Source organism: Puma concolor, chromosome E3, assembly GCF_028749965.1.
Source record: "Puma concolor isolate L17-30 chromosome E3, mPumCon1.1.hap2, whole genome shotgun sequence".
Lineage (NCBI taxonomy): Eukaryota > Metazoa > Chordata > Mammalia > Carnivora > Felidae > Puma > Puma concolor.
This window is the reverse complement of record NC_141682.1, coordinates 4,581,212-4,592,602: the sequence shown is the minus strand read 5'-3', so window position 1 is coordinate 4,592,602 and position 11,391 is coordinate 4,581,212. Positions and strand designations below refer to the sequence as shown.

Here is an 11,391-nt window from a genome sequence, read left to right as displayed (position 1 = left end):
GCACCACACCTTGTTTTCCTGTGCCATTGCCGATGTACATTTGGGACTTTGACAAATGTACGTTATGTGCATACACATCACATGTGAGTCTGTAGGGACGTGTCCGGAGGTGTCTTTTGCTGGACACGTGACCTCATTTTTCGTGGATAAATACCTAGGAGAGGAATCGCCGGGTGATATTTTAAGCACATTCTCAAAGTTTCCCAAAGCGGTTGTCGAAATCCCAGCGCGGACTGAGGGCGGCTCGTCCCCAGGAACCCCTGGATTGCCGGTCCTTCTCATGTCCCCCGTTGGGGGTAGGAGGCTGCGTCTCCGTGTGGTTTTAATTTGCATTTCCCGTCGACCCATGATGTTAAGCATCTTTTTTTTTTTTTCAATTTTTTAACACTTATTTATTTTTGAGAGAGAGAGACAGAGCATGAGCGGGGGAGGGGCAGAGAGAGAAGGAGAGACACACAATGTGAAGCAGGCTCCAGGCTCTGAGCTGTTAGCACAGAGCCCAGCCGGGGGCTCTGAACCCTGATATCTTGACTTGAGCCAAAGTCAAGTGCTTAACACACGGAACCACCCAGGCGCCCTGAGCATGTTTTTGTATCTTTGCTGGTGATTTGGAGATTTGGCTGGCTTCTTGTTTCAAGTTCTTTAGGGTCTTTTGCTCACTCCCCCACCCCCTTCCCTCTCCCCTCCTTGCCCGAAGGCCATGCCAGTATTCTCTGGTGGAAAAACAATCCAAAAGGACATCAGGGAGAAGGTGGTAGTCCCCAGCTTCCTCCTCCCCACCACCCAGCCCTCCAGGGTCCTGCTCTGTGTGTGACAAGCCTAGGGACCAGGGAGAGACCTGGATTTGTCTTGTGGGCTCACATAGGGACACACACACACACACACACACACACACACACACACACATGCAGGGCAGGGGGCAGGGTGAAGGGTCTTTCCCAGCAATTTCCTCCCTCACCTCCCCGGACCTGGCCCAGCAGGGAGAGAACCAAGGGAGGGCTGGCGGCCCCTCCCCTGCCTGGAGCCCTCAAGCCTGGGAAGAAGAGGTGTTACGGCTTTCATGCCACAGAGACACAATATGCCCAGCCCAAGGTCACCATGGTGTGGCCACCCTGTACTCACTCTGGGCAGGCCCAGCGTTTCTGTTCCCTCCCTGCAGCTCTGTGACTATGCATGTGATGAGAGCAACTTGCCCAAGGCCACCGACACACAATTGACTTAGCTACATCGATAGGAGCACTGGACACTTGTCACTGTTTCTTTTTTGTTTCTTTTTATTTATTTCTTTTTGATTTTTTAATATTTATTTATTTTTGAGAGAGAGACAGAGAACGGAGAGAGTACGAGCAAGGGAGGGGCAGACACACACACACACACACACACACACACACACACACACACAGAATCCGAAGCAGGCTCCAGGCTCTGAGCTGTCAGCATAGAGCCCGACACGGGGTTTGAACTCACGAACTGTTAGATCACGACCTGAATCCAAACCAAGCGTTGGATGCCCAACTGACTGAGCCACCCAGGTGCCCCAGAGCTGTCATCCCTCTTAGCCAAGGGGAGCAGGGTCCTGTAGCCTTCACAACAGACCCGCTTAGCCCTCCCAGCGGCACACAAAGTGCACACCTCCAGCCTTCCAGGCCTGGGCTCTGACTTGCCACATACACTGTGTGACGCTGGGCCAGCCTCTGTCCATCTTTGGGCCTTGGTTTCTCTTTTGTTAAGGAGCTGGGTGGTGGCCGGCTTCAAGGATGTCCATGACAAGCTGCTGAAAGGCCCACCCAGACAATGCCACCCACATGTGGTCTTGCGGACCCTGGGCCCAGAGATGCTGAGTCACTTTCCAAGGGCATCCGATGGGTGAGCGACAGAACACGATCTTACTTACCGCAAAGCCTGAAAGTGGTTCCAAGAAGGAAAGACTGGGGTCCCCAGAAGACATTGTGCTGAGCCGGCCATTCTGGGGGGCCTCATGGAGCAGGGAGGAGGCTACACTCCTTCCTGGGGTTCCCCACCTGCTCTGGGCTCTTTTCACTCCGGCTATGGTAAGAAGGCACCATCACTGCGCATTCTGGGTCACCACTGTGGGCACATCTGTGTGTCACCCCCTCCACTGTCATCCCCAACGCCAGGGGTCTCAGCAGTCGCGTTGACTTAATGAGATAGCCCAAGTGATACCCTAGTGACCCGGGAAACGAGGGGACTGGGAGCACTGGCCGCTGTTCCTGGCCCCCAACAGAGGCCACTCTGCGGGGGAAACCCCTTCTCTGCCTGAGCCATCAAAACCCAAGCCCAAGACCTATGCCTCTTCTCTGGGCTAGCACAGGACCAATCTCATCGTGTCAGGAGTGCGTCCCCAGTGGACAGTGCAGGCCAGGGGGTCCCCTGGGTCCCCAGCAGCTGGCACATGGCCAGGCACTGGGAGACATCAGGAAGCCCAGACACAGAGCCGGCTCAGGTTGCTGGCGAGCCCAGCAGCAGCCGAGATTTCTGGCTGGGCAGGGCCTAGTTACGCAGCTACGTGGCCATGACTGATCAGGTTTCCCCTTGGATGGGCCCCAGGCCCCGAGGCTGGAGAAGCGGCGACAGCTGGGGAGTGCCCCACGTGGAGCCCCGTGTTGTACCCCACGGCCAGGCAGGGTGGCTGAGCACAGCCTTAGAGCCTGGCTGGCTTTACCACTGCCCACCGGCGGTGTGGCGGTCCAGCAGCAGTGTGCTCTTAACTGCAGAGCCAAGTCTTGTGGTCGCTGGCCTCAGTTTGCTGGTCTGAGAAATGGGGAGATTCCGGCTCAGCCGGCAGGGGAGAGGCGAGATTTCTGTGTGGTGCCGCTCTGGTCAGAGCAGGCCTTCAGGGACTCTCATGGACTGGGGAGGCCAGGCCTGGCTCTGAGGTGAGTGTGCCTGGCCTCTGAGTCAGCGGCCCCGCCCACCCACACTTTCCAGCACCTCCTTCCCCCTTCTCCGTTCCCCTTTCACTTCCTTGGGCCCTCCAGGAGGGTCAGCCTTCCCTCCTTCCCTCCCTCCCTGCCCCCAGCTCCTCAGCCATTCTAGCACCCCCAGGGCCCCACAGGAGAGTAGCAGGGAGAAGTCTACCCGGCCAGGAAGGGGTTGAGCCCCAACACTGACCACACCCCTGGGTGCTCAGCCCCGGGGCCCGGGACCGCAGACCCCAGCACACTGACTGCTCCGGACGCCCTGGGTGTCAGATGCCCCTTGCCTTTTATCACAGCCCAGGGTCAGAGGCCCAAGGTGCAAGGTCTGTGTGGCACCTCCTGTCCCTGTGACTCCCACTGGGTGTGTTGCCCACCCCCCAGGGTATCCGAAGGCTGCCTGCCTTGGTCTCTAGGTGGCTTTGGGCAGATCAGCTCCCTCTCCAGGCACGTGGGCCTCAAGACCCTCCCAGGACAACTGCGGGGGACGTGGGAACGCCTCAGTCTCCCCACACTCCCCAGTTTGCCTGGAAGGGTCTGTGGCTCCCACGGGCCGGCTCCCTGTCAACACTCAGGGTCTGTGTGGGTCGCCTGGGTTTCTCATCTGTGGGATGGGGACAGCAAGCCTTCCCAGCAGCGGGTCAGGTCGGGGGCAAGAAGAAGGGCCTTGGCTGGTGCGTGTAGTGGGGGAGTCCAGGGAACCTCGCCTTCTGTTTCTGCAAATTCAGTCAAGTGAGCAAGGCTGGGAACTTCCCAGGAGGGCCTGGCCTTTGTCAGGTGTCGTGCGCCCTGGGGCACAGGAAGAGAGGCGGTGATTTTTAAGGATTTTTTAAAACTCTCCCAAGAAGTGTCAGAAGTTCCCAGCGGCTCCAGGGCGGGGATCCCCCTTGGGGGGGGCGGGATGATTGTCGGGGAGCAGGGATAGCCCTGAGCAGGCTGAGGCCCTAGGAGACTCTGGCTAGACGCCAGGCCTGGGTGGGGACCAAGGCCCTGGCTGCTGCCCAGGAGAATACACAGGGCCCAGCCCAGCCCTCCTGTCTCCCGATGGGAGCCCCATCAGCTGGTGGCTCACCTGGGGGGGGAGGGGAGGCGCGGCGAGGGGGTGCTCCTTGACTGCCCTTTAAGAAGCTCCCCCCTCCCTGAGGAGACCTGCTGCTTTCCTTCTAGGTGGCAGAGGGAGCATGTTCTCTTTCGCTCTCTCGTTTGAGGTCTCAGGGATCACAGCTGCTTGATTCAGGGTGTTGCTCAAAACAGTGCCTGGTGCTGTTCCACTCTGGAAGAGGGCCTGGCCGGTTGGTGCTGGTGCATTGGAGGCAAGAGCACTGTGATGCAGGAGGTTTGGCTCCTGGCTGTGCCCTAGCTGTGTGATCCCTGGCTGGGTTGTTTCTTTCCCCTGAGCAGGAAAGCTACGGTTGATAGGGTAGAGGAAGGAGGCAATCGTGGCAGGCTTCCTGGAGGGGGCATCCCAAAGAGCTGGCCCTGAGGCATAGGAAAAGTCGGGCAGGAGGCACAGGAAACCCAAGCCCAGTCCCTCAGGAATCCCAAGGTCCACAATCTCCTTTTGAGACTACCCTAGGAGCAGGGGAGGAGGGCAGGGGAAAGGGGCAGCAGGACAGGGGCCTCAGGACCAATTGTTATGTGACCAAAGGCTGGTGGCTGTTCTCTTTGGGCCCTAGGAGATAAGCACCCAGGAGGAGGTAGAATCCAAGAATTCAGACCTTGGAACAGCCTTTGGACCCAGTCCCTGGGGACACTCCACAGGACAATCTACCAGGGAGGGGCAGCGTGAGGCTCCCCAGGGGCCCTGCACCTAGTGTCCTTCATGCTGGACTGCAGTCCCGCCTCAGTTTCCTCATCCGTAGAAAGGATGTGTGTTTGCTAGAGTGTCCCATGCCCTCATCCACCAGTTCGCCCTCACTGATCACCTTCTGGGCCCAGTGTCTCCACTCTCCCAGAGCCAAAGTCCCTAAGCCACACATTGCTTTCTTCCTCTGAGAAGTGGGCGTTGGGGTCCTCACCTGGCAGCATGGCCATTTCTCTAGAGAGGGCCAGGGAGTGGTCCTTTAGGAGGGCTGTAAATGTCCCCTGCTGGGACGCCTTGCCAGGTGGGGGAACCACAAGAGAGGAAAAAAAAAAAAAAAAAAAAGGCACCAGAAAGCAGGTGACGTCCCCATTGGCTGAGCCAGGCTAAGGCTCGGGGACTGTGCAGCCGTCAGTGACAGCTCTGAAAACTCCCTGCAAGGACAAAGTTCCCAAGCGAAGAACCTGTTCACTTCCTCTCCGGCAGGTCTCCTCCCCCTTCCTCCTGCCCGCTTCACTTCCTCTTTTTCTCCTCCCCTCCCCCTAGGCTTGTGGCCCAGCCCCCCTCTCAACCCTCCATCTTCTTCCCAGGGTCCTTTGGGAAGGCTGAGAATACTCCAGCAGTGGCCCTGGGGAGGGTCTGGCCGGAAGAGGTGGGTGCCAGGGCTCACGGTCCGTGGAGGAGGCCGAGTGCAGTGGTCTTAAGTGGGAGGGACAGTGGAGGTTGCAGATGCTAAAGGGCTCCCCCATAGAGGGGAGACGGGCCTTCTGCGATGGGCCTTGAAGGACGTGTAGGAGAGCATCAGGAAATGGCTGCTGCAGACACGGGGCGGGGAGCGTTTCGGTCCCAGGTCAGGTTGGGCTGGTGTTCCTGCCCCGTGGCCCACCCCTGGTGGAGAGGAGGTGAGGTGACAGCACAGGCCCTGCTTATGGAGAAGGCCTGCTCTTTGCCCCACGTAGCTGCCGGAAACCACCCTAGAGTTGCCCATCCCTTGCCCTGTCGCCCCAGTCCCAGCCTGCCCATCACCCCTCGGGGCTCGGCGAATGGCCACAAGCAGCCCTCACCAACAGGCAGAAAGAGGGTTGCTCCCCAGCCCCTGAAACGCAGGCCTGGCAGGCCCCAAGGCAACTGGCTGGCCAGATGCCCACGACTGAGAGATACGAGGCCGGGGACAGGGCAGTCCCCGGGAGGCAGGGAGTGGACTGGCTGGGAACATCCCCCAAGCCCAGAGCGGTGATAGGGGAGCCAGTCCCCGTGGCAGTTCTCTGGGGACGCGGGGGCACAGCTCTGAGCCTGATGGTTCTGCTGCATGCTGGGTACTGGTCACCCTTCCTACTGGCTGTGGCCTCCACGACTTCCAAAGTGCCCTGCCACCAGCCACCTATAGTGGGCAGGACTAGGCCACCTCTTCTCTGGCCACAGATTCCACATCCATATATGGACGAATGGTTCACTGGTTTCAACACAGGATTCAGGACCACCGACTGTGTGCGCCCTAGGGTGCCCAGAGAGAGAGACCAGTGGCTACAGGCTAGCACCCCTGCCCAGACCACCGTTCCCGTTTTCCGTGTGAAAAGTCAGCTTCCTGCCACCACCTCCAAGGAGGTACGCGGTTCTCTAGGCTGAGCCAGATGCCACTCTGGGGTCCCGTGGGCGCTGGCTCCGTCTGCCACACGCTGATCATTGTTGGCCACCATCCGGGTACAGGCTCTGCCCGCCCAGACTGGCTGCTCTCGGAGCAGGGAACCATCCAGAACACTCTGGGCACCCAGGTCTTGCCCAATGTTTGGTGGAGGGACCTGGGGCAGGACAAGGTGACACGAACAGGGTCTTGTCTGAGGGCAGCTGGTCCTCACCTACTGTCCCTACCACCCCGCCCCCCCTCAACCTAACTCATCTTTGGGGGCATTAAGGGTCCTTCCCCAGTGCTCAACAGCCTCCAGATGGTCCAGGACAGCAGTTCAGCTGCGGCTACACATGACACACAGACGATGGATGGTGGGCCCCAGGCCCCAGAGCCGTGCCGGGCACCCCTGCCTGCCTTCGCCAGCAGCTGCCTGGGTCACAGGCTAACGGCTCTGGCCTGGCCTTGGCTGGGTGTGACCAGGCAGCTCTTAGAAGCAGCCTGGCTCCATGGGAACAGTGTCTCTGCTCTACAGAGCCCACCTCCGTCCAGGCCTGCGGCAGGGGAGGCTTGGAGCCCTCTTCACGGGGAACTTCCAGCCCCTGGCTCTTGCTGTCTGTCCTGTTTCTGAGGCCTGGTCGAGTGAGTGGCCACAAGCCCGCTGACTCCCCCACGCCATACCTACTCCTCAGCCCAGGTCTCTGAGTAGTAATGTCCCTAACTCAGCATGCTGAGCACCCCCAGCCAGAGCCCCCACTCCCTCACCCCAATCCAGGCTTTCTAGGCAGCTGAGTTAAGGTTGACCAATTCTTCCCCTGCAACTGCTCTTTAAGCATGCACCCACAGCAACCAGGGACCCTCGCATCCGTGCTGACCCTTGCCCACCGGGGCGCTCACTGCTCATGTGACATCCACACCCGGAGGGTCCCGGGGTGGGGGACACGCGGGGCGGACCAGGCACTGCCCAGAGGGGCGGCGGCCCATGGGCCCAGCACCCAAGTGCGGCCAACGCCAAAACTCTCTCCCTCCTCCTCTTCCTCAATCTCGCTCTCGCTCTCTCCCAGCCCGGCTCGTTCTCTCTCTCTCTCTCTCTCTCCCTCTTTTTTTTTTTTTTGCAAAAGGAGGGGAGTGGGGGTAAAAAAATGCTGCACTGTGCGGCGAGGCCGGTGAGTGAGCGGCGCGGGGCCAATCAGCGCACGCCGTTCCGAAAGTTGCCTTTTATGGCTCGAGCTGCCGCGGCGCCGCCCTATAAAACCCGGCGACGCGACGCACAGCCACAGCCGAGACCGCGTCCACTCCGCGAGCACAGGCCCCTCGCCCTCGCCGCTCCTCCGTCGCCGCCGCCGGTTTACACCGCTCTCAGGTAAGGCCCCGGGCCGGCCGGGAGCACGGCGGCCCCGCGCCTCTTCCTTCTCGGGGTGGAAGAGCCCCTCGGCCACCGGCCTCGCTCCGGGAGAGCCGCCGGGCGCGGGCAGTGGGGCTCTCGCGCCCCTCGATCGGGCCGGGGCTGCGCTCACGTCGCGCGCCCCCGGGGTGCTTGCGGCCCAGGCCAGGGCGGCCGCGGGTCTTTGTCCGGCAGCGGGCGGTTTGCTTGCTCTGGCGGCACGGTGGGTGGGTGGGCGCGGCGGGTCCGCCGGCAGGGTGGGGGCTGGGGACATGGCTGCGCGTGCGCGTGCGCGCTCGGGGCCCGGAGCCGCGGCCAGGGTGAGGGCGGCGCGGCCGGCCGGAAGGGGTGGGGTCGCCGCGGCGCTAGAGCGCCTGCGCGCACTTCCTCCCCGCGCTGCCGGCTCCCGCGGGCGTGGCCGCCGCGCGCCTGGCCGGCCGGCGTTTTTTAAACGGCGGAGGCGGAGCTTGCCCCGGGTGTGGGGAGGGGGCGGGGGCCTGGCTTCCTGCCGCGCGCCGCGGGGCCGCCTCCAACCAGCGTTTGCCTTTTATGGTAATAACGCTGCCGGCCGAGCTGCCTTTGTCCCCGTTGTGGGCGCGCACCGGCGCCCCCTGGCGGCTCGAGGCCGCGGCGCGCCGGAAGTGGGCAGGGCGGGGGCGGCCCCACCCGACCCCCGACTCAGGCGAGGCTCTTCCCGCAGTTCGCCATGGATGATGATATTGCTGCGCTCGTGGTCGACAACGGCTCCGGCATGTGCAAGGCCGGCTTCGCAGGCGACGATGCCCCACGGGCCGTCTTCCCTTCCATCGTGGGGCGCCCCCGGCACCAGGTAGGGCTCCAGCCTGGGCTTTTGACTTGGGGAGGGGTGGGGCCTCCACTCCCGGGAACAGGCGCTACCAGGCACGAGGGCCCCTTCGCAGGGGAGGCCCTGCCCTGTCCTTGGTTCTCAGGGGTGGGGGTCGATGGCCCCGGGCTCGCGCTGACCTCTCCTCTCGCTCCGTAGGGCGTGATGGTGGGTATGGGCCAGAAGGACTCCTACGTGGGCGATGAGGCCCAGAGCAAGAGGGGCATCCTGACCCTGAAGTACCCCATCGAGCACGGTATTGTCACCAACTGGGACGACATGGAGAAGATCTGGCATCACACTTTCTACAATGAGCTGCGTGTGGCCCCCGAGGAGCACCCAGTGCTGCTGACCGAGGCCCCCCTGAACCCCAAGGCCAACCGTGAGAAGATGACCCAGGTCAGTGGCCCGCTGGCCTTTCGTGGGCGGCCACCCCCGTCCTTCCTTGCTCTTCTGTGCCCTTTCTCACTTGTTCTTTCTTCTGCCGTTCTCCTAGGACTTTCTTCTCTGACCTGAGTCTCCTTTGGAACTCTGCAGGTTCTATTTGCTTTTTCCCAGATGGAATCTTTTTCTGGTGTTTGCCTTTCTGATTAGGTGTTTGAGGCTATAAAACGCTGTGGGTGTAGGTACTAACACTGGCTCGCGAGACAAAGCCAATGAGGCTGGTTGTCAAGCGGCCTTGGAGTGTGTATTTTAGTAGGTGCACAGTAGGTCTGAAGTGAATCCCCATCCCGGGATCCCCAGCACATTTAGCTGTGTTTTTGCACTTTTCTGCATGTCCCCAGTCTGGCCTGGCTGCCTCTGGTGGTTTGCCGAGCGTGACAGGGGCTCCTCTCCTTACAGATCATGTTCGAGACCTTCAACACCCCGGCCATGTACGTGGCCATCCAGGCCGTGCTGTCCCTGTACGCCTCTGGCCGCACCACCGGCATCGTGATGGACTCCGGGGACGGGGTCACCCACACTGTGCCCATCTACGAGGGGTACGCCCTGCCCCACGCCATCCTGCGTCTGGACCTGGCTGGCCGGGACCTGACGGACTACCTCATGAAGATCCTCACGGAGCGCGGCTACAGCTTCACCACCACCGCCGAGCGGGAAATTGTGCGTGACATCAAGGAGAAGCTCTGCTACGTGGCCTTGGACTTCGAGCAGGAGATGGCCACCGCCGCGTCCTCGTCCTCCCTGGAGAAGAGCTACGAGCTGCCCGACGGGCAGGTGATCACCATCGGCAACGAGCGGTTCCGCTGCCCCGAGGCGCTCTTCCAGCCTTCCTTCCTGGGTAAGTGAGCCGGCCTTCCTGGCCCTTCCGCAGAGGGGTCCCCCTCGTGGCCACCCCGGAAGCTGAGTCTGGCTTCGGTTTCCTCTCAGGCATGGAATCCTGTGGTATCCACGAAACTACCTTCAACTCCATCATGAAGTGCGACGTCGACATCCGCAAGGACCTCTACGCCAACACGGTGCTGTCTGGGGGGACCACCATGTACCCCGGCATCGCTGACCGGATGCAGAAGGAGATCACCGCCCTGGCGCCCAGCACGATGAAGATCAAGGTGGGTGCTGGCCCCGGGCGCGTGGCGTGGGGTGGGCTGGGGGGCGGGCTCTCCCGGCCGCGCCCCCTCCCCCTGCGGGGCTGCTGACCGCCCCCTTCTCTCTCCAGATCATCGCTCCCCCCGAGCGCAAGTACTCCGTGTGGATCGGGGGCTCCATCCTGGCGTCGCTGTCCACCTTCCAGCAGATGTGGATCAGCAAGCAGGAGTACGACGAGTCCGGCCCCTCCATCGTCCACCGCAAATGCTTCTAGGCGGACTGTTACTTTAGTCGCGTTACACCCTTTCTTGACAAAACCTAACTTGCGCAGAAAACAGATGAGATTGGCATGGCTTTATTTGTTTTTCGGTTTTGTTTTTTTGTTTTTTTTTTTAAATTTTTTTTGTTTTTGGATTTTGTTTTTTGGTTTTTTTGGTTTTTTTTTTTTTTTTTTTTGGCGCTTGACTCAGGATTTAAAAACTGGAACGGCGAAGGTGACAGCAGCTGGTTGGAGCGAGCACCCCCACAGTTCTACGGTGTGGCCGAGGACCTTGACTGTACATTGTTCTTTTTTTTTTTTTTTAATAGTCATTCCAAATACCGTGAGATGCATTGTTACAGGAAGTCCCTTGCCTTCCCAAAAGCCACCCCATTTCTCCCTGAGGAGAAGGGCCAGTCCTCGCCCAAGTCCACACAGGCGAGGGTGATAACATTGCTTTGGTGTAAATTATGTAGTCCAAATTTTTTTTAATCTTCGCCTTAATACTTGTTCTTTTTGTTTTATTTCGAATGGTCTGCCATCGTGGTCCCCCTTTTTTGTCCCCCCCCCCCCCCAATTTCAGATGTATGAAGGCTTTTGGTCTCCCTGGGAGTGGGGTTGAGGCACAGGCAGCCAGGGCTTCCCTGTACACTGACTTGAGACCAGATCAATAAAGTGCACACCTTAAAGAGAGAAGATGTGGCTTCTTGGGTATTGGGGACAAGGGTGGGGCAGCGGGGACCAAGCCTTCCCTACCACGAAGGGAAGGGGTTTCGAGGTGCATCTAACCCTGACGTCGAATAGTCTTGGGGTGGGATATGGGTAGGAGGGAGTTAGATCCTGTCCTGGCCCTCTAGCTATCCACCATGTACCCCTATTTCTGAGGTCCAGATGCTTCAGGAAAGAGAGGGGTCTTGGACTGTGTGGAAGGGGAGGACAGTGGTCCATGGAGCCTCCATTCAGTGGAGGGTTCTTTGGAGAGGGCCCCCTGAACTTGGTGTCCTTTGGAAGAG

At 60.3% G+C, this 11,391-nt stretch overlaps 1 protein-coding gene across 1 annotated transcript; it reads left to right on the top strand.

Moving 5' to 3' along the window:
- Positions 1-7,585: 7,585 nt before the first annotated feature.
- ACTB (actin beta) lies at positions 7,586-11,074 on the top strand. Its single transcript, XM_086692270.1, has 6 exons — positions 7,586-7,724; positions 8,446-8,574; positions 8,749-8,988; positions 9,433-9,871; positions 9,961-10,142; positions 10,250-11,074. Exons 2-6 carry the CDS (start codon positions 8,452-8,454, stop codon positions 10,391-10,393), a joined length of 1,128 nt encoding a protein of 375 aa, XP_086548396.1. The 5' UTR covers positions 7,586-7,724; positions 8,446-8,451; the 3' UTR covers positions 10,394-11,074.
- Positions 11,075-11,391: the final 317 nt, after the last annotated feature.